The 26,845-nt window shown below is 62.4% G+C and overlaps 2 protein-coding genes across 6 annotated transcripts; one reads left to right on the forward strand and one right to left on the reverse strand.

The window, feature by feature from the left end:
• Nucleotides 1–2,334: 2,334 nt before the first annotated feature.
• Nucleotides 2,335–4,665, forward strand: LAGE3 (L antigen family member 3). The gene is made up of 3 exons (XM_045068143.1): nucleotides 2,335–2,718; nucleotides 3,886–4,014; nucleotides 4,303–4,665. Exons 1-3 carry the CDS (start codon nucleotides 2,480–2,482, stop codon nucleotides 4,415–4,417), a joined length of 483 nt encoding a protein of 160 aa, XP_044924078.1. The 5' UTR covers nucleotides 2,335–2,479; the 3' UTR covers nucleotides 4,418–4,665.
• Nucleotides 4,666–9,612: 4,947 nt separating this feature from the next.
• Nucleotides 9,613–25,352, reverse strand: PLXNA3 (plexin A3). Of its 5 annotated transcripts, none has more exons than XM_045068141.1 (33): nucleotides 24,935–25,352; nucleotides 22,542–22,993; nucleotides 21,740–22,279; nucleotides 21,360–21,542; nucleotides 20,329–20,457; nucleotides 20,157–20,257; nucleotides 19,692–19,815; nucleotides 19,448–19,604; nucleotides 19,269–19,368; nucleotides 18,980–19,094; nucleotides 18,626–18,826; nucleotides 18,399–18,495; nucleotides 18,051–18,241; nucleotides 17,824–17,969; nucleotides 17,625–17,745; nucleotides 17,408–17,544; nucleotides 17,129–17,299; nucleotides 16,736–16,829; nucleotides 16,384–16,623; nucleotides 16,152–16,295; nucleotides 15,838–16,072; nucleotides 15,563–15,705; nucleotides 15,221–15,477; nucleotides 15,045–15,111; nucleotides 14,786–14,932; nucleotides 14,539–14,698; nucleotides 14,279–14,382; nucleotides 13,947–14,043; nucleotides 13,490–13,680; nucleotides 13,040–13,209; nucleotides 12,250–12,462; nucleotides 11,886–12,036; nucleotides 9,613–10,759 (listed from the first exon to the last, which is right to left on the reverse strand). In XM_045068141.1, the coding sequence occupies exons 2-33, from the start codon at nucleotides 22,887–22,889 to the stop codon at nucleotides 10,664–10,666; spliced, it is 5,370 nt and encodes a 1,789-aa protein (XP_044924076.1). In that variant the 5' UTR covers nucleotides 22,890–22,993; nucleotides 24,935–25,352; the 3' UTR covers nucleotides 9,613–10,663. The 5 variants fall into 5 exon arrangements, with proteins under 5 accessions (XP_044924076.1, XP_044924075.1, XP_004780793.1 ...); XM_045068140.1 differs by having other exon boundaries at nucleotides 24,682–25,352; XM_004780736.3 differs by having other exon boundaries at nucleotides 22,542–23,165; nucleotides 24,682–25,075.
• Between the last annotated feature and the right edge of the window lie 1,493 nt (nucleotides 25,353–26,845).

The following is a 26,845-nucleotide window of genomic DNA, read 5'->3' on the forward strand; positions in this document are numbered from 1 at the left end:
TAAAAGTAAAGAAAACAAGATTATAATTTCAGATTATGATCAATGCAATGCAATTGACTGAAATGGACATATGTGAAGAATGTTGCCTGGGGGCAGTATGTTAGTTTGGTGACACAAAAGGCCTTTCCAAGGCGACATGGGAACCAAGATCCTCATGACAAGGAGCAGCCAACCATGGGAAGATTTGTACAGAGTCTTCCAAACATAAGAATAAATGCAAGAGCTAGGGTTAGGCCACCCCTGGTCAGGAGCAAAGAGAAGGCCCCAGGCTGCAGAGAATGCAGGAGCCAACAGATGAGGACACAGAAGGACAAGCTGGGAGCTCAGGTCAGACAGAGTTGGGGTATTTTTGAAGATTTCTTTATTCATTTTTGAGAGGAGGGAGGGGGAGAGGGAGAGAATCAGAGAATCTCAAGCAAACTTCTTGCGGATCATGGAGCCCAGCACTGGGCTGGAACTCACAACCCTGAGGTCATGACCTGAGCTGAAACCAAGAGCTGGCTGCTCAACCGACTGAGCCCCCCAGGCGCCCCACACGTAGGAGCTTTTATTAGCTACATCAGGAGTTCAGATATAATTGCAAGGGCAATGGAAAATCATTTTATGATTCTAAACAGGGATGCGACATAATGTAACATATTAAGAATTAAGAGGTGATTCTGTTGCATGAACAAGCTGTAAAGGCACAAGTATAGTAGCAAACCAGTCAGGAAGCTATTGAACGAATTGGATGGATGGTGGTTCCCACTTGGCATTAGCAATGAAGAGGGAGTGAAGTGGTCTGATGTAGGGTCTGTTTTGAGAGGAGATGGAGCAGGATTTGATGCTCTAGTTCAGTTTTATGTCCTTCCTTATGATTACCAAGGACAGACACAGAAAACTAATACAGCATCCCAGGATGGATATCTCTTGTCTGATTAAAAAACTGCTTTTTGATTATGGGGGTGCCCGCAGGCTGGTTCGGTGGGTACAGCATGCGACTCTTGGTCTGGGGCACGTGAGTTTTTGGCCCAGGCTGGGTGTAGAGACGACGTACAAGAAAAAAAAATGAAAGAAACATGACGTAAGGTCTCCGCGGGCCTTTTGGGGGAAGAAGCCCCACCCAAGGAAGTCAGCCCCCCAAAGCCACCACCCAGAGATCATGGGTGTCTACACTTGGGGGTGTTGTGCAGGCTTCCTGGCATCTAGACCGGGCCGTGGGGACTTTTGCCGTTCTGCCTTCTGGTTGTTCGTCTAGGACACGAGCCCGGTTTTCCGCGGCCACTGCTTGAGTTCCGGGGCCCACCCCGTCGCTCCTCGTCCCTCTGGCAGGCTTGCCCTCGCACGGGGGCCACCGGGCCCTCTTCCCGAAAATCGCATCTGATGCGCTCATCCCAGGGGCCGCCCCCTCGAAGGCCACTTCGGGTTGTCCACCTGTACCGGCGATGGGGCCGGGGCGCGGCTCAGGATCCGTCGTGGGCTCTGTCCCACCTCCCTTCCACGAATGGCTGCAAGGACGTCGAGCCGCACGTCCCCCCTGGGGACCCGAACCCCGGGAAGAGGCAGGGCGGGCAACAGGCCTCGAGTCCCGTGGCTTCACACGAGGTCTCGGGCAGGGGTGGGGGCTGCGATGGGGGTCGAGCTGAGGCACGACGGGACTGCGGAGGTGCGACGGGGTCACGTGTCACCCTAGGGGGCAGCGTTCCGTGAGGGAGTGCTCGCTGGCCAACGCAGCCGGGAAGGCGGGTCCCGGAAGCCACGGGCCGCGGGGGTCGGCTTGGCGGGAAGCCAGCACGCTGCCGGCCGCCGCCCGAGGGAAGGGTCGTGTATGCGCAGGCGCGCCTGGCTCCCACGGAGCCCTGAGGGGCGGGGCTTCGCGAGAGAGCGCTCATTGGCCAGGCAGCCGTGGGGCGGGGTCTCCGGCAGCTCCCGGGGCAGCTGACCGGGACTGTGGGAGGGAAGAGGAGAGTCTAGGGCCCAGCAGGCTCCGCGGGGCCGGGGCGGGTCGGTGGTGTGGGTTGGCCGGGGTGGGGGGCGATGGGGGCTGTTGGCGCAGGCGCTCCGGGCAGCCCGAGTCGCGTCGCCTACAAAGGCGCTGAGCTTTGCGAGGAAGCGCTCGCCGGCTCGGCAGCCATGGGTCCTCCCAGGGCCCGAGGGTGCAAGGGCCCACTGGGCGGGCAGCGACCACAGGCCCGGCGGCCTCCCTAGGAGCCCGTTGGCGCAGGTGCCCTGGGGGACGCGTCGGGCTCTGAGACGCAGGGCTTGTGGAGAGAGCCGCGCTTTCCTGGCGGGCCCCCGCCGGGTCGGTTTGGCGGGAAGCGGCCACGCGCCCGGCACCCTTTCCCCCCACGCCGCCCCGCCCCGCCCTGAGACAGTGGCGGGCGCGCGGCGCGGGGGCGGGGCCTCGCGAAAGGCGGGGCTTTGGGAAGAAGCCCCAGTTCCTCAGAGGGGCGGGGCGGCGGGAGCGGCGCCCGGAAGGCGGGGGCGGGGCGCGGCGGCCATGCAGGCGGCAGGCGCAGACGCAGGCGCGGGCGGCGGGGCGGGCGCTGCGGACCACGGCCCGGACGGCCAGGACCGTCGCGGTGGCCGGGGCGGCCCCGGCTTTCCCGGCGGCGCGGGCGAGGCCGCTGCTGCCGCCGCCGGCAGGGCTCGGCCCGTCTCGCGCGCACGGCACGTCCCGGAGCCGGGCGGAGACGCCGCTGCCACGACTGGACGGCGGGAGACCCGAAGACACGGATTGTATCCTGCCCGAGCGGACGGCGGGGCCTGGGCCGGGGGCTGGCTGTGGGCGCCAGGGCCCCTGAGGGACCGAAGGGTCGGGGGCGGCCTGCGGGCGGACAGGGAGAGGGGCGGTGTTCACCGGGGGGCTGGGGACGGCTAGGGCGGTCCGGCCAGGGCTGGTGGGACAGTGGTCACCGGGGGAGCGGCTGGAGGGTCTGGCCGAGGCTGGTGGGACAGTGGTGTGCGGGGGGGGTGGAGACTGTGGGGAGTCCAGCCCGATTGCTGGTGTGGTAGTAGTCAGGACGGAGGAGCGGCTGCAGAGGTCTGGCCCAGGGCTGGTGGGACAGTAGTCACTGGGGGAGGCTGGGGGTTCAGGCCCGGGGCTGGTGGGACAGTAGTCAGCGGGGGCGCGGCTGGGGGTTCCGGCCCAGGGCTGGTGGGGCGGTGGTCCCCAGGGGAGCAGATGCGGGGGACCGGCCCAGGGCTGGTGGGACAGTGGTCCCTGGGGCAGGCTGGGTGGTCCGGCCCGGGGCTGGTGGGACAGTAGTCACAGGAGGTGGAGAGGCTGTGGGGGTCCAGCCTGATTGCTGGTGGGACAGGAGTCAGTGGGGAGCGGCTGCAGAGGGCTGGTGGGGCCGTGGCCACCGGGGGGAGCGGCTGGGAGGGTCCAGCCCGGGCCGGTGGGACGGTGGTCACCGGGGGAGAGTGGCTGGGGGGGGGGGGTCCCGCCCGGGCTGCGGGGGACACTGGTCACAGGAGATGTTGGGGAGGCTGGAGGAGTCCAGCCCAGGGTTGGTGGGTCAGTGGTCACCGAGGGGGTGGAGGAAGCTGGGGGGTTCTGGCCCGTGGCTGGGTTGAAGGGGTACAGAGGGGAGGCAGGGTGTGCTGGGGGAGGGGGGGGGGGCGGCAGAGAAATGCCAGCAGGGTGCCAATGGCCTGGCTTTAGAGGGACGGGTCGGGGAAGGAAGGAGGGAGAGCCGGGGATGACCCGGTTGCAGGGGGAGCGGGGGTGGGGGGGGCTATGGGCCTGGCTTGGCGTCTGGGGCCCGGGTGGCTGGGCGTGATTAGGTCGGGGAAGGAGGTGGGAGCTGTCTGGAAGGGGACTGGGCTCGTCAGGGGGGCCTGAGAAGGGCGGGGGGCAGGCACAAAATCCTTTGGATGGTGCCTTAAGCCGGTCTCCTCCAGTGCCCTCTGCGTCCCTTTTCCATCCTGCTTGGAGGCGGAGATCGCCTGTGGGTCCCTGGCCCCAGATGCCGAGCCCCACAGAAAGGCTGTCGAGAAGCTGCTCACCGTGAGCGGCAGCGTCCTGGCCGTGTAAGTTCTGGAAGGGGGCCCGGTGGGAGCGGTAGCCGGTAGCAGGCCCGGTCTCCACGGAAGGGGCACTCAGCTGGACACACAGAGACCCTCCATGAACGGTTACTTCCAGGGACAGGGGTGGCGGAGGCTGTCTCGGCCTGCACCTGCAGCCTGGCCTGGGGTACAGGGAAGTGCCTTCATGGGGATGTCGGGGTTGGTGGGCTGGATTTGGGGCGGGGGGCGGCAGAGCAAGGAAGGGGAGAAGCTTCCACCTCCAACTCGGTTGTCTTTTCTGCTCCCTTTCAGCCGCTGGAGAGCTGAGGATCCTCGCCTCCTGCGAATTTCCGTCCTCAACTTCCTGGACCACCTTTCCCTGGTGATGCGGACCATGCGGCGCTTTGGGCCCCCCATTTCCCGCTAAGCCTGGGCTGGGGAGAGGGGCTGAAGTCTATCGTGTCCCTCCCCGGGGACTGCGTCCTTCCCGGGACAGGGACTCCTGTCGTACCTGCTGCCCCTGTGTTAGGAGGGCCTAATCCTCTGAGGCTCAGGGCCCCAGGGCACTCAGGGCCCCTTTGTTTTGTTTTGTTTTGTTTTGTTTTGTTTTGTTTTGTTTTGTTTGCCGCTTAAAACGGTCAGTCACTGCAGACCATTAAAGGGAGCTGAGCTGTGCGATTCTGTCTGGGTTTCTTTTCCGCCATGGCACCGCCTTCAGAGGGTCTTCCCTTTGTCCTCGGGGAAGCGGAGGGGAGGTTCTGGGATGGAGATAGGGAGGCGCGAGAGCGGACTGAAGACAGTGGAGGAAACGGGAGCACGCGGCTTCTGTCCTTCTCTGTCCTTCCCTGTCCTTTGCTGTCAGCGGCTCTCTCCGCTCGGTGGAATGTGTCCTTCGTTTTCTCCTTGTGTTTAGATGCTAAACGGAGAATAATGAAGAAGGGGTAATATTTTGCACGTTTCCCATGTCCCCGCATGTTTTCCCCACCGAATGTGAACTTTTCCTCTCTGAAAACGCTGAGTGCATTCTCGAATGCATGCATGAAAGATGCGTTCTCATGTCATTACTGAACTTTTAAATTCTCTTCAGCTTTGCCAATGAGAGATGGTGAGTCAGTGGATCTCTGGCGTAAAATCTTTGAATGATGCTTCCTTAAGATACGTTAATAGAGGCAGAATTACTTGGTTAAATGTTTATTATTTTTTTCTATGTTTTTTAAGATTTTATTCATTTGTCAGAGAGCACAAGCAGAGGGAGAATCAGGCTTCCCACTGAGCAAGGCAGCCCAATGCCGCGCTCCAGCCCAGAATCCTGGGATCATAACCTGAGCAGAAGGCAGATGCTTAACCAACTGAGCCACCCAGGCATGCATATTTACTGTTTTAAGATTTTATTTATTTATTTCAGAGTACAAGTGAGGGAGACAGACCAGGGGAGAGGGAAAGTGCCTAAATATTACTATTTTTCTAAAGATTCTTTTTTTTTTTAAATTAAAATAGAAAATTACTATTTTTATTAGTGAGAGAGAGGGGTTGGAGGAGGAGACAGACAGAATCTCAAGCAGACTGCTGCTGAGTGTGGAGCCCAAATGCGCGGCTCAACCCCACAACCTTGAGACCATGACCTGAGCCAGAATCAAGAGTCAGACACTCAACTGACAGAGCCACCCAGGCGCCCTGATATCCTGCTATTCTTTTTTATTTTTTTAAAGATTTTATTTATTTATTTGACAGAGATCACAAGTAGGCAGAGAGGCAGGCAGAGAGAGGAGGAAGCAGGCTCCCTGTTGAGCAGAGAGCCTGATGCGGGGCTCGATCCCAGGATCCTGAGATCATGACCTGAGCCTAAGGCAGAGGCTTTAACCCACTGAGCCACCCAGGCGCCCCGCCTGGCTATTCTTTTTTTTTTTTTTTTTTTTTTAATTTTTATTTATTTATTTATTTATTTGACAGACAGAGATTACAAGTAGGCAGAGAGGCAGGCAGAGAGAGGAAGGGAAGCAGGTTCTCCGCTGAGCAGAGAGCCCGATGCGGGGCTCGATCCCAGGACCCTGAAATCATGACCTGAGCCGTAGGCTGCGGCCCAACCCACTGAGCCACCCAGGCGCCCCCGGCTATTCTTTTGAAACTCTGACTCAAGACGGCAAAATTAGGGGCACCTGGGTGGCTCAGTTGGTTGAGCATCTGCATTTGGCTTAAGTCATGCTCCCCAAGTCCTGGGGTGGAGCCCTGCATAAGACTCCCTGCTCAGCGGGGAGCCTGCCTCTCCCTCTGCCCACTGCTCCCTCTGCTTTGTGCATACTCTCTGACAAATAAATGAAATCTTAAAAAAAGTGTAAAATTCCTCTCCAGAAAATGCACCCTCCTGCCAGAATACAGGTTTTCCACCTTATCACCACTGGCTCTCTGGCCAAGTTTTTAAAAAATTACTCTGGGGACGCCTGTGTGGCTCAGTCAGTTAAACATCTGCCTTCCACTCAGGTCATGATCCTGAGGTTGTGGGATCGAGCCCTGCATCGGGACCCTGCTCAGCGGGGGTCTGCTTCTCTCTTTGCGTCTGCCCCTCCATCCTACCCCCTGCTCGTGCTCTCTCTCTCGCTCTTTCTCAAATAAATAAAATTTGTAAGAAAAAAATAGTTTGCATGAGAAGAGCAAGGAACCCAGAAACACTAGAATCAGAGCTTTGTGGCTGACAGGACTTAGCTCAGCGACAACGAGTGCTGGGACAATTGAGCTTTTCGGCCGAAGGAGTGCACTTTCTAGAAAACACCGCGTCCTGTACGCTTGCCCAGCCCAGGGGTTCCAGCAATCCTTTGGTGGATGTCGTGGGACTTTCTCCATAGGTGATCAGGTTTCCTCAGGATAAAGACAGTTTTACTTCTTCCTTTCCAATATAGATACCTTTTTGTGAAGAATTTCTCTCCTAGTTGTAGGTTGGACTTTCCCTGCTTCTCTGCGTGCCTGGTAGTTTTAGATTGGATGCCAGATATGATCTTCCTTGGGTGCTGTATATCTTTGTATTGCTGGACAGATCTGTGAGCTTTAGTCTGAGATGCTATTATGTGACCATGAACAGTTTGATCCTTTTCAGCTTTGAAGATTTGTTCTATGCACCAGAACAACTCAATGTAGCGGTCAATTTTCCCGCATCACTACTGAGGCAAGACCCTCTGGGTGGCCAGTCTGATGCCTCCTGAATTGTGAGCTTTGCCTTCTTGGCTGGTAGGGACAGCTGTGACGTCCTGTCGTGCTCAAGCGCCAGACAAACTACCTTCCGTTCTTCAAATGGTCGTTACCCCAGCCTCGGGCAGTTCCCTCATGCACTGGCGATGGTCAGTGGTCTGCAGCTTACTCCAGCGGGACCCTCTGAGGATGTGCAGGCTTTCCTCCACCCACCGCTCCCCACATCCTTGGCCCTGCCAACTTGGGGTCCCCGGGCTTTCAGTCCCGCTTCCTAAACTAGGAGTGTCCATTGGGCTTCACCAGGAACTTTCTCTGCCAACGATCACAGGGCGCATCTCTGACTTCTCCCCGCCCAGAGATCGCTGTTCTTCCTGCACCATACCTGCGTTCTTTATGGTGTGTGTTTCATCGAGTCTGTGTGGTTTGTGGGGCTCCTTCAATTAAAGCCCCCCAAATTGGGTTGTAACTCCGTCCTCCGTTAGTCCAGATGCAAGAACAGAAAATCTGCCATTGTGGCACATGGAGACTGCCTGTGCTGCGCGCAGGGGAAAGAGTGACGCTGCTGGGGTTGGGGGCGGGGGGTGGCGGTGGCAGGGGGACTGTAGTTGTGATGATGATGACAACGAAGACTTGCCTGACAGCAGGCGACAGCAGGGGTCGGTCTCTTGTCTTCCTTTTTAAAAATCTTTTTAAAAAAATTTTTTTTAAAAATTTTTTTTAAGATTTTTAAATTTATTTATTTGACAGAGAGAAATCACAAGTAGATGGAGAGGCAGGCAGAGAGAGAGAGAGGGAAGCAGGCTCCTTGCATTATGGGATGCCTGGGTGGCTCAGTCAGTTGGGCAGCTGCCTTCCACTCAAGTCATGATCTCAGGGTCCGGGGATCAAGTCCCGCATCGGGCTCTCTGCTCAGCAGGAGGCCTGCTTCTCTCTCCGCCTCTGTCTCCCGCTCTGCCTGCTTGTGTGCTCTATTGCTCTCTGACCAATAAATACATATCTTTTAAAAAAAGATTATATTTATTTTAGAGAAAGGGAATGTGCACACCAGCAGGGTGGAGGGAACAGAGACGGAGTGTCAAGCAGACTCAGCACTGAGCACAGAGCCCGACATGGGCTTCACCTCGGGACCCTGAGATCACAACCTAAGTTGAAACCAAGCATCAGACGCTCCCCGGACTGAGCCACCCAGGCGCCCCTTCAAAATCAGTTTGATACATGAGAAATTCGCTCTTACACCGCTGTCCACTCTGCATCCCCTATTCATTCTCCCAGAATGGTTCTATTCTAGTCACTCGTGGTCTCTTTCCCCAAAGGTTAAAAATTGACGCATTTAGTCTTGCATTGGCTTAGTTCCCATAACCTCACAGCGGTCATGTTCGAAAACCATCTTCCTTGGCAGACATCCAAGCACTTCCTTTCGTCTGGGCTTGAAGCCTTGTCCCAGATCAAGCAGCTTTCTCTTTACCCTTTACCTCCCCTTTTTGTTTACTATGTTTGCAGTCAGGTTTAGTGAGGTCTAATTTCCATCCTGTAACCTCCTCCTCTTCAGGCGTACAGGTCTAGGAGTTTTAACAAATGCAGTTTTGTAACCACCACAGTCCACTGCATTGGCCCCACAGACGGACTGCTGAAGCTGCTGGGTGGCGCTGACACCCAAGGCAGATCACACAACTCTATCACCAACCCTCCCTGGGCTCCCCTCTGACTCAGAGACAAAGAGCCCTTTACAGTGGCCGACAGAGGGGGATGGGACCCAGGCCCCCTCAACTTCTCTGGCCTCTTCCGCTCCCCCCTCCACCTTGCTCCCTCTGGTCCAACCACACCGGCCTCCTCTCCTTTCTCAAACAGGCCAGGCCCACCCCTGCCTCAGGGCCCTTGCACAGGCTCTTTCAGGTCTGGAAATCTCTTCCCCTGGTGTTCCTGCCGGCTCACTCAAACTTCATTCCCTTCATCCCACTTCCTCGCCTCCTGCATGACTTTAACATGTGGGGGGGCAGGCGGAGAAGAAGCAAGCAGGTGCTTCGGGCTGGAGGCAGTGGGGCAGTAAAGCACTGTCCGATATGGAGGAGTCTGGGGAGTTCTGCACAGAGGGGGACAAGAGCTACTGCTGGTTTCTCGGGTTCCCAGAGCCTGCTGCACTAAGACTAGAATGAGGGCAGGCAAGTGGGACAGAAGTGGGGACCCTGGGCATCCAGGCAGGAGCCCAGGGTAGCTGGGACTTGACTGGGGGCGTGGAGGTGGGGAGAAGGGAACAGATTCAGACTGGACCTTGAAGGGAGAGCCACCAGGGCCGGCTGAGGATGGACATGGCCCTCGCCCTCCTCAGAGCCTCAGGACGCCGGCTCGAGTTAGCCCTCCCACCACCCACAGGCCGACAGCCTCCCCACCTGCTTCTTTGTGCACCGACCACCCACTTGCCCCCAGGACAAAGCCACACGAGACTCCATTTTCCCAACACTTAATTAGGAAAAGAATTCCATGAACAGCGACGACAGAAAGCTCATGCCCGAAAAGAGGAGAGAAGTGGGTTTGGGGGCCCAGGAGACGGGGCCAGAGCCCTCACCTCAGAGAAAGAAGAACCAAGGAGTAAGGCACGGCCGCCGTGACCAGGCCACGCCGGGCAGGCGCAGGACAGGGCGGCTGAGGGCAAGGGGTCTGGGGCAAGTGCGTACAGCACGGAGGACATGTGGCAGTAGTGCCAGGAGAAGGAGAGTTCCAGAGCCCCCAGGCCCGCCTCCAGCCTGGGCCCAGGCCCGCTTCTAGTTGTCCTGGTGCTGCCAGCGGGGCCAGGAGAAGGTCCCATCTGACTCTGGAGCTGCGTGGGAGGGGGATCTGTGGCTCAGCTGCAGGGAGAACCCTAGGCCCACCCCGTCACAGGCCATGGGTGGCGCTGGGGGGGGCGTCCCCTCCCTCTATCCCCGGCCCGGCCCCCAAGTGCTGCTGGTGCCGAGATCCCCCCTCCCCCGCTTGGAATGGGCGGGGCCAGCCACAGCGCAGGGGGGAAGGTGCCCGAGGACAGGCCAGGGCTGCTGCTGTCACAGAGGAGCCAGGACGACTCAAGGACAGAAGGGGTGTGTGGGTGACAGCATCCCGGAGAAGGGACACATGGTTACAGATGGGGGTGGCGAGAGGGAGATAAATTAAATAAATAGGCTGTTAGGGGTATAAATAGCGAGGACGGCACGGGCTGCCACAGCACAGGGGCAGGAGGGCTGGGGAGAGCGGGGCGGGGGCGGGGGGACAAGAGGGTAGGGGGGTAGGGGGCGGGGGGGTAGGGGGCAGGGGTATTGCTGCTGCCGGGGTCGGGGGCTTGGTCCTGTCACCCCTGCCCCCTCACAGGGCCCAGAGGAAGGCACTAATGAAGGGGGCGCCCAGGTGTGCTGGGGGCATATTGGCCCAGGGAACCCCCGCCCCCGCGCCCCCGGATCCAGGGCTCAGCCCGGAGGACAGCTCAGGACCGAGTCGCCCCGCCCCGCAACCGGTTCCGCCACCCTCAGCTGTTGCTGGACACGAGGCTGATGATCTGTTCCAGTTTTTGTCGTAACTTGTGCTTCCGACAGGAGGCATCTCGGTCCAGAGCGGTGAGAACCTGGGGGAGGGGGGTGTCCCCCCCGGAGCCGGGCTGGCGAGGAGGGGCCAGTGCCCGCCGGCCAAAGCCCTCCTCCCCAGCTGGAGCTCTTCCCTCCCCGGCGCCTGGGCGCGCCCCGTCCTCTCTGGGGGACCCCCGGGCACGGGGAAGGAGGCACAACCCCTCCCCCGGCAACTCGGTGGGCAGCTTCTCCTGCGCCCCAGAGCCCCTCCTGCTGCAGAACCGGGCTCCCTGCTCTCGGGGGGGGGGGGGGGCAGAGGGCAGCCCCTCCCGAGAGCGGCCCGGATGGCTGACCCCGAGCTCCCCAGCCCCTCGGCACACGCACCTCCCACGCCCACCCGAACCTCTCTCGGGCGGGTTTCCAGAAGGCGTCCTGTCCCTTGACCGGCAGCAGCCCCCGCGGAGCCCCTCGCTCCCTCCTCCCTGACCTCCCCCCTGCCCCGGTGCGCGCGTACGTGGGCCCTTCCCGAGCCGGGAGGTCACCCTGCACCTGCCCTCTCGGGGTCCCTCCCGGCCCTCTGGCCGCCCCGCTGCAGTCTCCGTGGCTGCTCCCTCTCTCCTCCACCACCTCCGAGTGTCCCAGGGCCCCAGGGCTCGCTGCGCAGGCCGCTTCTCCCTCTACACGGGCTCTGGGCCGCCCCGGTGAGCTCGTGCAGGCTCCGGGCTTTCAGGGCCCGGTCCTGGCTGGAAGGTTCTCATTTCCAGTAATAATACATCCTCAGTCTCACATCTCTAATGTTTCCAGCCTCCTGAGGCTGCAGTCACAAAAACCATGGGCCCTATAAGGCTCTAGCCCTGCTCACCTTCTGGCCTCACCCCTCTGGGCACCCCCACATCCACCCATCCCTTCCCTGGACCTTTACTTTTGCCCAACCAGAACTTGACTCTCTGGCCGGTGGCTTCTCTCCTAGGTCCCTCAAACCCCAGCATCTGCGGAAAGCATCCCAGGTGCTGGCCTGGAGGCTGGCTAGGCGGGGCACCGTGAGCAATCTCAGGGGCGGTCTCTAGGCCCTCTCTGTCCCCTCCCACGCCCTGGAGCTCCCTTACCCTTACTGAGCCCCCCACTTTTGCCACCAAATGCATGTTCGGGGCCTAACAACTGGGCGCCTGTGGAACTGGCACACACCTCCTGGCGGTACTTGGTGACGTAGAAGTAGAGTTCGCTGAGCGCGCTCAAGATGTTGAAGTCACTGGCATGGAGACGCGACTGCTCCACCAAGTAGGCGTCCATGTCCTGGTCGCTAATGGACGCCATCTTCGCGATGTCCCGGTAGTACCTGTCGGAACCCTGAGTAGGTCACAGAGGCAGGTGCTGCCAAAAGCCCTGACCTGGCTCTCAGGCCATTCTCCGGGCCTTCTTCCTAAAGCCGACAGGGCTGGGGAGAGGGCGGGGTGGCAAGCGGGCTCTCTGGGCTGCCCAGTCAAGCTCCCCTCCCCTCCCTCTCCCCAACCCGCCCCAGGCCCACCCAGCAGGGGGCTGCAGGGCCCACCTCTCCACCCAGCTTTTGTAGTTGGGGATGTCCTTGGCATAGAGCAGCTTGTTGGACGGGGAGTCCTTGCCCAGCCGGTGCTCGGACGTGGAGCACGAGTCCATGAAGGTCTGGGCCACCACGGATAGGCAGGCGTCCGTGATGCTGCTCTTGTGGATGTCGAACACGAACTGGGGGTTCTTGATTACGTTCACCCAGAAGCGCAGGGGCAGGCTGGGGAGAGGAGCAAGCGCCTGAGGCCCCCTCCCGCCAATGCTCCCCGGCCAGCCTGGGCATGGCCAGGGTGACATAGTGAGGTTGGCCGTCCCTTAACTCCCTGCCAGCCTTCTTGCAGAGAAAAACACAAGCCCATGGCCTTCCATCCTAACCCCATGGCCGGCATCCCCACCTCCCCTGCTGCCGCTGACAGCACCGTGGCCCCCCATCCTGCGCCACCCCGTCTTGCCACCCCCCGTCTTTTAACAGCCTCCCTGCACAGCCCCCTGTCCAGCGGCAGTCCCCTGTCCTATGGCCCCCCATCCAGCACCCCCCAACACAACCCTCCGTCCTGCGGCCCCCCATTCGGTACCCTCCCTACACGGCCCCCCCGTCCTGCGCCCCCACCCCATCCAGTGTCCTCCTCGCACTGCCCCCTGCCCTGCAGCCTCCCGTCCAGCGGCCCCCCTGTCTGGTGCCCTCCCCGTGCAGACCTCCATCTGGCAACCCCCCATCTGGCACCCTCCCGGCTCGGACCCCCGTCCTGCGACCCCCTGTCCGGCTCCTCCATGCGTGGCCCCCCCTCTGGCGGTACCAGTTGCTCTTCCAGGTATGGCGCACGTCAGGGTCACTGATCTGGCGCTGGTCAGCCTGCTCGTCCAGGAAGTCGAACATGTACTTGATGGCCAGGGGCAGGGCCGATCCCCGGTGGGCCGTGCTGAATACCGTCTCAAAGAGGTCGTCCACAAACTTCTGCAGCGTGCCCTGCAGGGGCTCGGCAAGAGCACAGGCCATGACGGGGCCAGGCCGGGACAGCCCCGCTGTAGAACCAGGGCAGGGGACAGGGGCCTCACCCAAGACAGGCCCAGCCTCAACCTCTGGCTGGAAGTTCCTGAAGCAAAAGCCTGAGAAAGGCCCGCCGGATGCGACCAATCCCGTGGCCTCCCCCCACCCCGCCCCAGGGCAGGCCAGGCCCACCACAGGGCCAAGGCCAGGCTACAAGTTGTCTGGGCTCAGGCCATGGTGGCTCCCAGCAGGCCTGCACCTTGGTGGCCAGCAGTCGCGTCAGGTAGATCTCCGAGACCATCTTGCTGCCGCGGTCCCCCTCCCGGTGGTCAGCGTGGTCATGGTTCTTCACCAGGTGCCACAGCTTGGTGCCAGTCTCCTGGTCGGGTGTGATCATGGGTGCCCGAGAACGGAGGCTGTCGGGGCTACTGGCCGTGCGCAGCAAGCTCTCTGGGGCCAAGGACAGGCATGCCCCTTAGGCCAGCGGTTCTTGCCCCGCTCTGTCCTGGGAGCCCAGCAAGTGAAGGGGCGGCCTGCCTGCTCCCACTGGCCCAGGCCCACGTCTAGGCTCCACGAAACTCAAGGCCTCCCAAGGTCAAGGCCTGGGGAGGCCACCAGAAGCAAGCCGGCCCTGCAGCGAGGGGGCCCCCCATGATGGCTGACATGGCCTCGAAGGGCACAGAGCCAGCAAAGGCTGCCACGCAGAAGGCACCTACCGTAGCGGCTGAGGGAGCGAGTAAAGGTGAAGGAGTTGGCCATGTTGTAGGCGGATACTTGTTTGGGCACCAGTGCCACCAAGGAACCATCTGTCACCTGGAAAGCCCGGAGACAGAGGCAGGTGGTACAGGAGGCTGAGGGGCCAAGGCCTCAGCCGCCACCCAACCTGACCCTGCAGGGCGCACGGGCAGAGGCACCTGAGCCTCCCTGCGCAGGGACCATGACCACAGGGGCAGGAGAAGGGAGGAGCCGGTGCCCTAGCTTCTGTGTCGGCAGGACGGGGCCATGGCCCCCAGGTGGCCCTGGGGATGAGCAGGCCCCTGCCCCTCACCTGGTAGTGAGCCAGCGAGTTGACCCTCTTCCAGTCACACTCGATCTTGGTGGTGACATCTTCATCCTGGAGGATGATGCGGGCCATGCGGCCCTGACGCCATTCTGCAGGCCACAGACAGCCCTTGAGGTCCTGCCTGGGGTCCCCCCGGCCCTGCACCCACTCCCCTCCAAAGACAGAGCCCAAATGGGGGTGTGAATGCCAGCCGGTGTGATGCGGCCACAGGGTGGGGGCCAGGAAGAAAGGAAAGGGCCGCTTACCTAGGTCCATGTCCTCAGCTCTGGGGCGCTGGGAGTACGGGATGCCCTTGTACACGGCGTCTAGCAGCTTATCTTTGGCTTGGGTGATGCTGTCACAGTTGAGAACCTTCACTGGGACCTGAGTGCTGCCCTCGCTCTCCGGGAACAAGCAGTGCAGGGTCTGAGAGTGGGGGGCACCATGGGGTGGGTCCTGGGTGAGGCTCCTTCCCCTGTGCCTGGATCCCAGCCCACCTGGACCCCAGCTCACCAGCGTCTTGTAGTCAATCTGCTGCCGGATGAGCTTGTCCTCGCTCAGAGAGTAGCGGGCCTCGCCCGTGATGGCATCAATGGGGCCCTTCTCCATCTGCTGCTTGATGGCGCAGTAGAGCAGGAAAAGCGGCTCCCCGGCACACTCCTGCAGCCAGGGTCGGGCACCCGGCTCGCCACCTGCCTGCCAGCTAGTCGCCTCCCCCGTCCCTGTACCCCATCACCTCTGCCCGCCCCTGGCCCCATCCCCACCAGTGCACCTTCAGAAACTTGTGCAGCAGGAACGTGAACCAGTTGGTAAGCATCTTCTCGGCCACCGACTCGGTCCTAGGGCATAAGGGGCACTGGGCCAGCAGGCAGAGAGCAGCCTGGACGGGGCCTGCTCTAGCAGGGGTGGGGGGCAGGCCGGGGGCGGGGCTGCCTCCCCTCCCAGTACCTGCGCAGCAGCAGCTTCGGGTGGTTCCTGCTCTCCAGGTTCTTCTCGATGAGGTCAGCCAGCAGCTGCTTGAGCAGCCCCGTGGCGTAATCCAGGCGGCTCTGCAGGACCACCATGGTGAGCGAGGCCACGGTGCCACGGTCGCGCATGGAGAAGCTACTCTGGGCCTCCAGCGTGTGAATGAAGGTGAGCACGAAGGCGCGGCTGTGCAGTAGCTGCCCGAAGAGGCGCAGGGCCTTCTCGACGTGCGGGGGTGTCTGGGAGGGACGGGGAGTCTCAGAGAGAGGGGGGGGGGGGGTCCACTGAGGGGACAAGGAGTGGGCAGGCAGGGCGGGGACTCACATCCAGCTCCTTGAGCACTGGATGGGCCTCAATGCCCGGAAAGAGCACGCGCACGGCGTACGTCCGGTAGTCCAGGAACGGGATCTGCACGCCATCCATGTGGCTGGTCAGCTCGTTGATATCCGTCTGCAGCTCCGCGAAGGCTGGGAGGGGCAGGGAAGTGGAGTGAGCAAAGCAGGGGAGGGGCCCCCCCTCCTCCCCGCCCCCCCTCCCCCCCCCCCCCCCCCCCCCCCCCCCCCCCCCCCCCCCCCGCCATGCCTCCCCGGCCCAGGCACCTTCCTTGCACTCCAGAGCCACGCGGGACTCCAGGTTGTCCATCTGCAGCTGAAGCCGCTTGAGCGTGCGGTCTGCGTCCTGGGTCTTGCGCTTGTAGGCCACCAGCACGGCAGTGATGGCCAGCAGCAAGAGCCCGCCGCCCGCCGCCAGGCCCACCATGGCCGGCAGGGTGAGCGCCCGCTCGGCCGTGATGTGCAGGGTACCCAGCCAGAACTCCAGGCCGCCCACCAGGACCTGCAGGGACCAGCGCGCCGTGAGCGCACCCCCACGCCCACCCCACGCGCCCCTGGAGGCCTCCCCTGTCCCCACCCACCATGACAGGTTGCCGGCCTGTCTGGCGCGGAGAGTCACATAGGAGCTGCGTGTCGGAGACAGTGAGCGCGCACGGCTGGCCCCCGATCAGCACCGTGTAGTTGAGGCGAGAGGTGCCGGCCGCTGCAGGGATCAGATTCTTGCCCTGTCGGCGTGGGGGGGAGTGACACGACAGGGTCGTGGCTGTGGTTCCCCACCTCCCCGCCTCTCCTGACCCTGTGCCCCACTCATACCTTCAACACTACGTGGGAGCCGGGTTTGACATCCAGGACGCCAGAGGGCCCGAGGGGCTCAAAGCTGGGGTCCGGGTAGTAAGTGAAGGAGGACCGATTGAGGGAGCGGGCCGTCTGCACATGGTCCAGCAAGAAGCCGAACTCATCGGGATGTTCTCCCTGGGCCTGGGGTTGCGGCCGTCCCAAGAAGATGCCGGGGGCCTTACACAGCATGGCAGTGTCGTTGATCACCTGGCAAGTCTGTGGGGACAAGGGAGGGCAGCCCAGTGGCTAAGGCCACAGGGGGCAGGGGCGGGCGGGGTGGAGGCGGGGCGGGGCGGGGCGGGGCGGGGCCACAGCGGCCGGCACTCACATTGGTGGTCTCGATGCCTCGGTACTTAGCCCGGACCCGGGGCTCCTGGACTGTCAGTAGGTGGGTCCCACTCACAGTGATGGCAGTGCTTCCACTGGGAGCGGTGGGGGGGGAGGGGCCTCAAGGTTAGGGTTAGGGTCCTCCCTCCCCCCACTACCCCCAGCCTGGCCCAGGACAGCTACCAAGGCTGCGGGGGAGCCGAGGGCCTCCTCTACCCAGGGCGCTGGGTGGATGGCAAGGAAAGGACTGGGCCCCCTCTGCCGGTGAGGGCTTGGGCTCCCAGGAGGTGTAACCTGATGCCCGAGACTCCGGCCACCAGGCAAGGCCCCAGAACAGCTCAGGGACACAATCCCTGACTGCCATCAATGCTCCTCATTTTTCCTAGGGTCTTACTTGATTATGCTCCAGGTGGGCTCAAGGCGAGTGACAGTGGGGTCCTGGGTGTAGGTGTAGAGGACTCCAGGGCTGGAGATGTTAGCACGGTCGATGGCCAGGGTGATGGGGGCCTGGCTGGGGCCCAGAGTGGACACGGGGGAGATGCACACGATGGCCTCGGCATCCCTCCTACATTGGCAAGCAGGGCGCTTAGGGCAGGTAGCTCAGGGCCGGGACCCACCCTGCCTTGTGTCCCCTACAAAATGCCCAGGCTGAAGCTGACAGGGCCCTGCCCACCTCACAAACTGGCACTCGCCATCTCTCACGGTCACAGTGACCCTGCTGCCGGCATCCAGAGAGCTCCCGGAGATGGTGAGCCGTGTGCCCCCAGAAGCGGGGCCCCGACTGGGACTCACGCGGTCAAACGCTGGTGTCTGTGGGAGAAGCACCCTTGAAGGGCAGCTGGGGGGGTACTCAGCAGGAGTGGGGGGTACGGGACAGGCATCTCACGCACCACGAAACTGTAGAGCTGCTCAGACTGCGTGCGAAAGTCAGCCGAGCAGTCACCCACGCAGAGCTCAGCGGGCCCGGGCGGCGGGCTGGGCACCAGTGACTCCTCCATCTCACACACGATCCTGGGGGTCCAAGAAGGTCAGGGCCAGCTGCAGAGGGCCCAGGGCTCAGGGCCCCGGTGCGCACGCAGCCGCACTCACCTCTCAGCGCTGATATACTCTGAGGGGATGGAGTTGCAGCGCACACCCGCAACCCGCAGGCTCACCTCTCGGTAGCTGAGGCCCAGGTTCTCGCCCACAATGGTGACCCGGGTGCCTCCCTCCTTGGGCCCCATGAGTGGGTGGATCTGCAGAACAGGAGGAGAGGGGACAGGGTGAGCCCAGATTGGCAGGTGCCCAACTGAAAGAAGAGGGCAGGGGGGACTGACCTGGGCAATGCGGGGGTGGCTGCAGCGGGTGCCCTTCTGGCTCGGGTGCATCCAGTTGGTCTTGGGGGCCGGGCAGTGGGCCCGCAGCTGGCACCTGTGCTCCGAGATGCACCAGCCACAGTTGAAGCGAGGGTCAGCCTTGAGGCAGAGGCCGCAGCTGGGCCGCTGCGCCCAGCACTTATACAGGAGAGCTGTGGGCAGAGGGCACTGCTGGAGAGCAGCCGTGCAGGGGCCCAGGGCTCGGAGGACCCCGATGAAGGGTCCCCCCACATACACACCATATGCAGCCCCAGCTCATAGCAACTGGGCCCCAGGAAGCGAGCTCACCAGCCCCATCCCACCCCTCACCTCGGAAGGTGGCAGGCTTGTCGATAGGAAAATCTCCATCCCAGACCACAGAGAAGTCCAGCTCCGTGTCACCATACTCGTCACCGTCATAAGAGTACTGGGAGAGAGGGAGCCGCGTTAGCGGCCCCACCCCGGGGGGGGGGGGCTGGCCTTAGCCCCGCCCACCCCAAAGCCCACGCCCCACGCCCCGCCCCCTCACTCCGCCTGGCCCTGGGTACCGCCCCCACCGAGGCATTCTGGCACTGCACGCTGCTGCTGTTGAAGCGCACGGCTGGCACCCGCTGCTGGCGCCCCTGCACCCGGACCACGCACTCGTAGTTCTTCTGGCCGGACTGTGGCTGCGGCAGGTTCTTGGCCCGCAGGGTAAGAGGCTGCATGACACCCACTGGGATCAAGAGGTCCCCGCTGGGCAGGATCTCAGGGCAGCCCTGAGGGGAGAATACCCGTCAGCCACACACACGCACGGTGGGGGGGGGGGGGACCCGGGGGGAGGCTCCGAGAGAAACCCGGAAGATCAAAGGCAGAAAGGTCAGAGAGCCCAGCCCCCTGGCACGCAACATCTCCCCCTGCCCCCGCCTCACCTCAGGGCTGTGGACCCTGCCCTCCTGGAAGGAGCACTCGTGGGGGTGACTGGTACACACGTGGCGGTACTTACACCAGTGGCAGGGGTAGGGGCTGCCCACGCAGGACACGCACCTGGTGGGGGAGAGGCTTAGGAAGTCCGAGGACCGGGCCTGCCCTCCTACCACTCTCCCCCAGGCCCGATGGGGAAACGGGAGGGAAGAGGGCCCGAGGGCCCGCCCGAAGCCCACAAAACCCAGCAAGGGATGAAGAGATGGGGGGACAGAGGTCAGAAAGGCCAGGACTCACGACTGGAGTGCGCTGCAGTTGTAGAAGACGAAGTCGACCCCGGCGAACTTGACCCCCGTCTCCCTGGACAGCAGCTGCAGCCGCACGGTGCGGGTAGCCCCTGCAGCGAGCCCAGAGGTGGCCGTGAGCAAGCCCGGGACGCAGAGTGCCCCCAGCCCCGAGAGCCCCAGCCCACTGACCATGCCCGCGGGTGAGAGCCCGGAGCTCCTGGAGGGAGGGCGAGGGGCACCGCAGCTCCCCCGAGGGCAGCGGGACGGCCTCGCTCTCTGTCACCTCCTCAAAGGCACAGCTCACGCCCACGCTGAGGTCTGGCACGTTGCGCATGGCCACAGTCAACTGCGGGAGGCAGAGGAGTCAGAGTGCGGCATGCGGCATGCGACCCCCCCACCGCCTCGGCCCACGCGCATCTGCCAGGCCACACACCTGCACCCCGGGGGAGGTCACTGAAACGTTGTTGGGCCGGACCTGCACCTGGACACACTTGCTCAGCTCCTCAGCAAAGCCGTGTGGGGCTGAGGCACCCGGACAAGCCCCTTCGCGGCAGCATCTGCGTGGGATCAGGCCAGAGCCTGTGATGCAGCCGCCCCAGAGGGCCCTGGCCAGGGAAGTCGTGGAGGTCTGGAGGGAAGAGGGGCCAGCTGGCCCAGCCCACAGTGCCAGGCAACAGTGTGCTCTGGCATCGTCCCCTGGGGTCCGAGAAGTGTCCCGGAGGATGGAGGTTCTGCTCATTAGTTGGATGAAATAGAAGGGGAAGGAGGAGGAGGCCACAAGGGCATGGCCGGGAGAGACGGGCACGTGGGCAGCCCACAGGGGGTCTAGATGACTCCTCTCTGGAGCAGGGCCTCCCCAAAGCCACCCTCCCCACTGGCCCCCTGCGGCCACCCTCACCTGTGCTGCAGCACACACCAGCCACAGTGGGGGTCCCCTGAGCCAAGGCAGGCCGCACAGCTCCCATACTGCTCACAGGTCTCCACTGGGAGCTGGCTCACCTGGGGACAGCCGTGTCAGTACCTGCCCAGCCCCCCACCCTGCCGCCCACCGCCGCCCGCCATGGGCCCACCTGCTTCTCACTCAGGAGGTAGATGTGCCGGTGATCAGGGCTGAAGAGCAGGTCCCGGAGTATGGGGCTGCCATCCACCACAGGCACTGTCTCGTAGAGGTGGGCGTACTGGGAGCCATCAACCCGGACCTGGGCCACGAGACAAGCCAGCCGGATGTCATAGCTGTGCCACATGCACCCAAGGCATCCTCTTATCAAGCTGCAGCCAGGGCCTGGAGGGGTTCGGCACTCAGCCTGCCCCCCAGCCCCCGCCCCCGGCCCCCATGGGCAGGGGAAGGAGGGTTCAAAGGCCATCCCTGGAGGCCACTGGGGGTGTCTCAGCCAGTCAAAAAGGCCTCCAAGAACTAGAGATGGAGAGATTCATGGTACCTAGGCCTGGGGGAGAGGGGAAGAGCTCAGGGTGGGGGAGGGCGTTTTGCAGGGTGACCTGTCCTGGAACAAGAAACTGACAATGCTTGGACTACTAAGCACTGTTCTGGAGACTTACTGAGAGGCACACCTGAGATGGGGAGCAGGGTGTGATTTGGGAATGATGCCTCCCCAGCGTGGTTTCAGAAGCACATGAGGGCCCAGGAGGGGGACAGACTGGGCTCTCTTTACGAATCTCCCCCACCCTGCCCCATGTTCCCAGCCCTCCTGGGGGCAGCACAGGGCCAGCCATCCTGACTCCTGTCCCTTCAGAGCACAGTGGAGCTCCCAGAGTCCATCTCCCCCTTTCCCATGACCCTCTGTCCCAGAATGGAAGCAGCCCCAGGGCCCATGAGGGGACAAGAGGGCACAGCCTCAGCGGGGACAGGGTGGGGGTGTCACAGTCACATTTCTTCCTCATTCATTCAGCAGAGGACTCAGCAACGATGGCCTAGGCTGTGTTACACGAGCCAGCCCTTTAGGCCATGGCGGGCACTAGCATTGGTGAGGGTAGAATGTGACTGGGTTCCTGGGGCCCGGTCTGGGCAATCCGCCTCCCCTCCCTGGGCCCTGTCCTGTCCGGGGCCTCACGGCACATGTTCTGGCCCCGGCCCCCAGCCTACCTTCTTCAGACTGCCAGTGCGCGTGCCGATGAAGACCACAGAGTGCTGGCGGTAGGTGTAGGCAGCCACGCTGGCCATGCCATCGCTGCTGTCAGCCAACAGAGGCAGCCCCTCGATCACGTGCAGGCCCCCCAGGGGCTGGTTCAGCACCAGCCCACAGAAGTTTCCATTTATCTGCATGGGCTGGCGAAACAGGAGGGGTGCAGTGAGAGTCAGAGTTGGGGGACAGTGGCTGGGCGGAGGCCACATGACCCCATATTCTGGAAGGAAGCAGGAACTGGCATTGGCTCCCCACCAGCCAAGACCAACTGTGGGCCCTGGGACCCTGCGGGAAGTCAGAGGCGGCTAGAGCAGCGGCCCGGGGGGGGGGGGGCGCTCACCGTATTGATGCAGGGCAGCTCCTTGTTGAGCAGCCAGGGCAGGGCCAGCGTGCCCTCCCCACGGTAGCAGGACTGGATGCGGCGCCGGATGTGGGCGTTGATGGTGCTGAGGGTGAAGAGGCAGAGCACAGTCTGCCGCGGGGGGCTGGCCCGGTTCTTCTGGCCCTGGGAGAAGACGGTGAAGAGCACGTCCTCATCAGGCGGCACACCCAGGGCCTGGGCCAGCAGCAGGCCGGGCTTGGCCAGGTGGGCGCTCTGCACCAGGCGGTACTCCACGCCTCGCCAGGAGCAGCCGATGGGGAACTCCACATACGAGTAGAACTCCGAGTCCCCAGCACACATGCGCACGATCTTGGACGTGAAGAACTTCTCGCCTGCCACGTCCAGCAGCGTCTGCTGCGTGTCCAGCTGCAGCGTCAGGAAGTACACGAAGGAGGCGCTCACGAAGCCGTAGATGTAGTAGATGTCGAAGGCGGGGTACGAGGACAGCGTGTCTGAGGGGATCTTGATCTGCGAGGACACGAACTCGTCCTGGTATACCTGGGGAACAGGTGGAGGGGGCGGCGTGGGACGAGGCCCCCCCCCCGGCCCCTGTGGTCCTGGGAGCCCCGGCCGCAAAGGCCACCGACTGCAGGGGAGAGGGGGGGAACGGCCTGCATCCTGGGCCCTCGCCCGTCCTCCCGTCCCCACCAGCCGCTCGTCTCCTCCCGGGGTGGGCCGATCTCGGGAGGGCCGAGCAGAGACACCGGGGCGCGAGCACCCGGCACCGGCCTGAGAGGGCGCGGGCAAGGGGCCCACCCACCAGACTGAACATGTCACTGCTGTCCTCGTCGCTGATGAGCTTGCGGGAGCTGAGGGTGGGGAAGTACTCGGACTTGCCGTCCACCGCGGTGCCCACGAACAGCTTGCTGGGCCCCTGGTCCTGCTCCACGATGACGCCAGCCATAGAGTCCGGCTCCTGAGCCCCCGACAGGTAGTGCTCCTTGCGGTGGTGGGGCTCGCCCAGCTTGAAGAGGTCGTCCAGGCGCAGGAACTGGCAGACGCCCTGCCACACGCTGCCGCAGGCCACCAGGCGGCGGGCCGCGTAGTCCACGAGCAGCAGCTTGTTCACGTTGTCCGCGGGCGCCAGGCGGTGCGCGCATGCGCGCATGCTGGGCGGCGGGTAACAGCGGGCATTGTCCTCCACCGGCCCCGTGACGTGGGCGCGCAGCTCGGTCAGGTTCGGAGCCAGCTTGAAGACGCGGTTCACCGCACCTACAAACACCTCCCCAGTCACCCGGTGCACCGCCAGGTGGGTGAGCGTAGTGTCCGTCACCAAGAAGGCAGGGAAGGTCCTGCTGCCACCCACGGCCCCCACCACGGCAGGCAGGAACAGCAGGAGGAGGCCAACAGCAGGCATGGCTGGCAGCTGCACCCAGGGACAGGCCTGAGCAGGGAGAAGCAAGAGCAAATAAGAGGCCTTCCCCCCGCCCCCACCTGGCCCGGGGCTCGCACCCACCCGCAGACTGGAGTCCCAGATGGTGACCGTGGCCCGGTGCGAAGGGCCTCCACCAGGGCGCATGAGTGAGCAGCGAGCACAGGCGGGCTTGACGGCCATCAGTCACCCCCAGCCCCCGCTGGAAAGGAGCCAGGAGGCCTCCCCTCAACCAGGCCACACCCAAGGGGGCAGCAGAGCCAGAGGCTGGGAGAGGCAAGGCGGGAGGCCTTCCCAGAATGAGACGCCAAACACAGATCCTGGAGCTGAGGGTGGCCGGCCACAAAGAGCCTCCATAGGCAGGCCCCAGGCCACGGAGACAGCCCATGCCCAATTTGGGGGGAGGGGAAAGGCAGAGAGTGAACAATCACAAGTGTGTGTGTTGAGGTGGGTGGGAGGGCCACCTCCCCAGAGTGCCAGCGCCACCAGGAGGCCCAGGTCAGATGTCTGAGGCATCAAGGTCTGAGAACAGACCCAGCGACCTCACATTCCCGGTCCGGGCCCCAGCTGCCTCCTTGCCCTGAGGGCCTCCCTCAGCGGACTGTCCGGGAGCCTGCTGTCTGGCTACCCACAGCAACACAAAGCCGAGTTGTGCCTGTTCCCACAGCCACGCGCCCAGACAGACATAAGTCAGGCTCTGCTCAGGCACAGCCAGACAGATGGCCCAGGCAGCCCTGTGCAGCTCTCCCTCCAGATCCAGAGGTTAGTTGGGGAAGGGGAGGTGTAGGGGGGGCAGAAGGAGCCCTATGGAAAGGAAACAATGTCCCCCAATACAGCGAGGCCTTAGGGAGATAGGGTGGGGGCCATAGGGACAGAGCCCAGCTTGGCCAGGTCCTCGCCCCCAGGCCACACCCAACTTCTCTGCCAGCTCCGGGCAGCAAAGCCAGCAGAGCAGTCTCGTGGCAGCCAACGCGGCAGGGCTCAGCGCTACCCTCCCTGAGCCCAAGCCTGAAGTGGGACACAAAGTATCCAGGTTGGGGGAGGGGTGCAGGGAACCAAAGTAAGAGAGCATATAAGAGAGAAAAAGAAAAAAAAATGCATTTGCTAGAACAAGGAACAGGCCCTGCCTGAAACTGCCGACTTTCAGCTCAGACTGATCATCTCTCTGGGGCTCTTTTGTCAGGTCTGCATCCTGGACCCCTAATGCAACAGCCAGAGAAGAAAGGGAGGCGGGAGAGAAGGGGGGGCACATCCCACCCTAACCTCCTCCACACCCCGCAGGAATACAGGAATACAGGCCTAGGAATGGAGACCTGGAAAGGCAGGACGTGCAACCCAAGCCCCCATCCCAACCTCCACCTGTAAGCGGGAGCCTCAAGCATCACAGGCACACCCAGCGGCTCTGCAAAGGGACAGCCCCTCCCAGAGATGCGCCTCCAGCGCCCCGCTCCCCGATGCCCCTCCCCGTGCTGCTGGCCTGGCTCGCCCTGCTCCCACCACGGGCACCCCTCGGCCGACCCACTAGTACCTAGTGGATGGAGGCGCCGCAGCAGTCCTTGGAGGGGTCGCTCCTCAGCCACAAAGGGTCCCCATAGGGCAGGGGAGCTGGGCTCAGACGGGCGGTCCTTGCTGGCGCTGGGCCCGCAGGACCAGTCAGGCCGGCGCCCGAGATGCGAGACAGAGGCAGGGCCTGACCCCTTCAACACCCAGCCGGCCGAGCCCTGGGCCGCTGAGCCGCTTGGCTCTGAGCGGGCGGCGGGAAATGGAGGCCACCTACCTACCTGTCCCTCCACCGCCGCTGGCTCCGGGTGGCCGCCTGCCAGCCACGTGGACGCGCACCCCGAGCCCCACACCGGCCCCACTCGCGCGCCCCCGCCGCCGCGCCCCGTGCGCGCCCCCGCCGCGCCCACACAGTGGGCAGGCCCGCGGCCGCCAGGGCCTTTTAAACCCGGACCGTACCACCGCGCCGGCCGGGGGCGCCCAGGGAGAGCCGGGCGGCCGGGCGCGCGGGCGGGAGCCGCTCCTGCTCCTGGGGCCGCGGGAAACCCTGCGCGCCACCCGGGACCCCAGGAACCGCCCGGGTCCCCGCACAGCGAGCGGACCCCCCCCCTCGCCCCGCACAATGGCCGCGTCCGCGAGACGCGTCTCTCCCCCACCTCCCCGCCCGCAGCCTCCCGCAACCCTGGGACCCGTGCGCGCCCGCGCCACACCCCCTCGGGCCCCGCGCGCCGCCGCCGCGCACAGACCCCGCCCCGCCCGGGCGCCCCGAGGCGCGTCCCGGGCCACCTGCTGCAGGTGCGCGGCCGCCCCCGTGTCCACCTGTCAGGCGCGCACCGGCGGAGGACGGTGCGGTCCTTACTCGGGACACCGTCGCCCCCGAGGACCATACCCCGGAGGGCGCGGCCAATACCAGGCAAGTGGCCAGCGTCGGGACCGGAGGCTGTCAGCCCTTTACACCTGACCCCTCAACCAGCCGACCCCAGCCACCCTGAATCTGGGGGCTTCATTCCCCTGCTTTCTGTTTCCTTTTTCTTTTTAGACAGCTTTATTGAGATAGAATGGATCTATCACATAAGTCACTCATTTAAAGTGTTAACACTTGGTGACTTGTTCTATATACACAAAGTTGTGCGACAATCTGCACTATCAAATTCCAGGACATTTTGTCACCCCCCAAAGGAAACCCCCATACTCCTAAAGCGTCATTCCCGCCCCCCATCCAGCCCCTGGTAACCACTAATCTACTTTCTGAATAGGGACACCTCATGTGAAAGGACTCATACAATATGCTTGTGTCTTTTGGGTCTGGGTTTTTTAACTTTACCATAATGTTTTCCAGGTTCATCCATGATGAACTTCCTCTCTTTTTAGGGCCAAATAATATTCCATTGCATGGATATATCACATTTTATTTATCAGTTGGTGGGCATCTAGGTTGTTTCTATCTTTTGGCAATTGTGAATAATGCTGTTAGGAATATTTGTGTGCAGGTGTTTATGGGAACACAATTTCATTTCCCTTCCACCTACGAGTGGGATTTCTAGGTCACATGGTAACTCTATTTTTAACATTTTGAGAAAAGGGGCCAAAGAGCTTTCCAAAGTAGCTGCACCATTTTTTAAATTCCCATCAGCAATGTATGAGGGTTCCAATTTCTCCACATTCTGGCCAACCCTTTTTTAAAAAGATTTTATTTATTTAACAGACAGACATCACAGGTAGGCAGAGAGGCAGGCAGAGAGAGAGGAAGGGAAGCAGGCTCCCTCCTGAGCAGAGAGCCCGATGCAGGGCTCGATCCCAGGACCCTGAGATCATGACCTGAGCCACCAACTGAGCCACCCAGGTGCCCCTCATCAATTAATTTTTGATGAGGGAGCCATGACCATCCAGTGGGGAAAGAATAACCTCGTCAAGCAGAGGCAGCTGCAGAGGGAGAAGCAGGCTCCCCGCTGAGCAGGGAGCCCAATGTGGGACTCAATCCCAGGACCCCGGGACCCCGGGACCTGAGCCGAAGGCAGATGCTTCACTGACTGAGCCACTCAGGCACCCCCAGAGACCTGAATTTAAGAGTGAAAACTGTAAAACTCTTAGAACAAAGCATAGGAATAAATCTTCGTGACCTTGGAAGTTGTTTACAACTTAGATAGGACAACAAAACAAAAGCAACAAATGAAGGATAAGTTAGATGTCAT

The sequence above is a fragment of the Mustela putorius genome, unplaced genomic scaffold (genome assembly GCF_011764305.1).
Source record: "Mustela putorius furo isolate JIRA1106 unplaced genomic scaffold, ASM1176430v1.1 tig00003899_pilon_pilon_pilon, whole genome shotgun sequence".
NCBI classification, from domain to species: domain Eukaryota; kingdom Metazoa; phylum Chordata; class Mammalia; order Carnivora; family Mustelidae; genus Mustela; species Mustela putorius.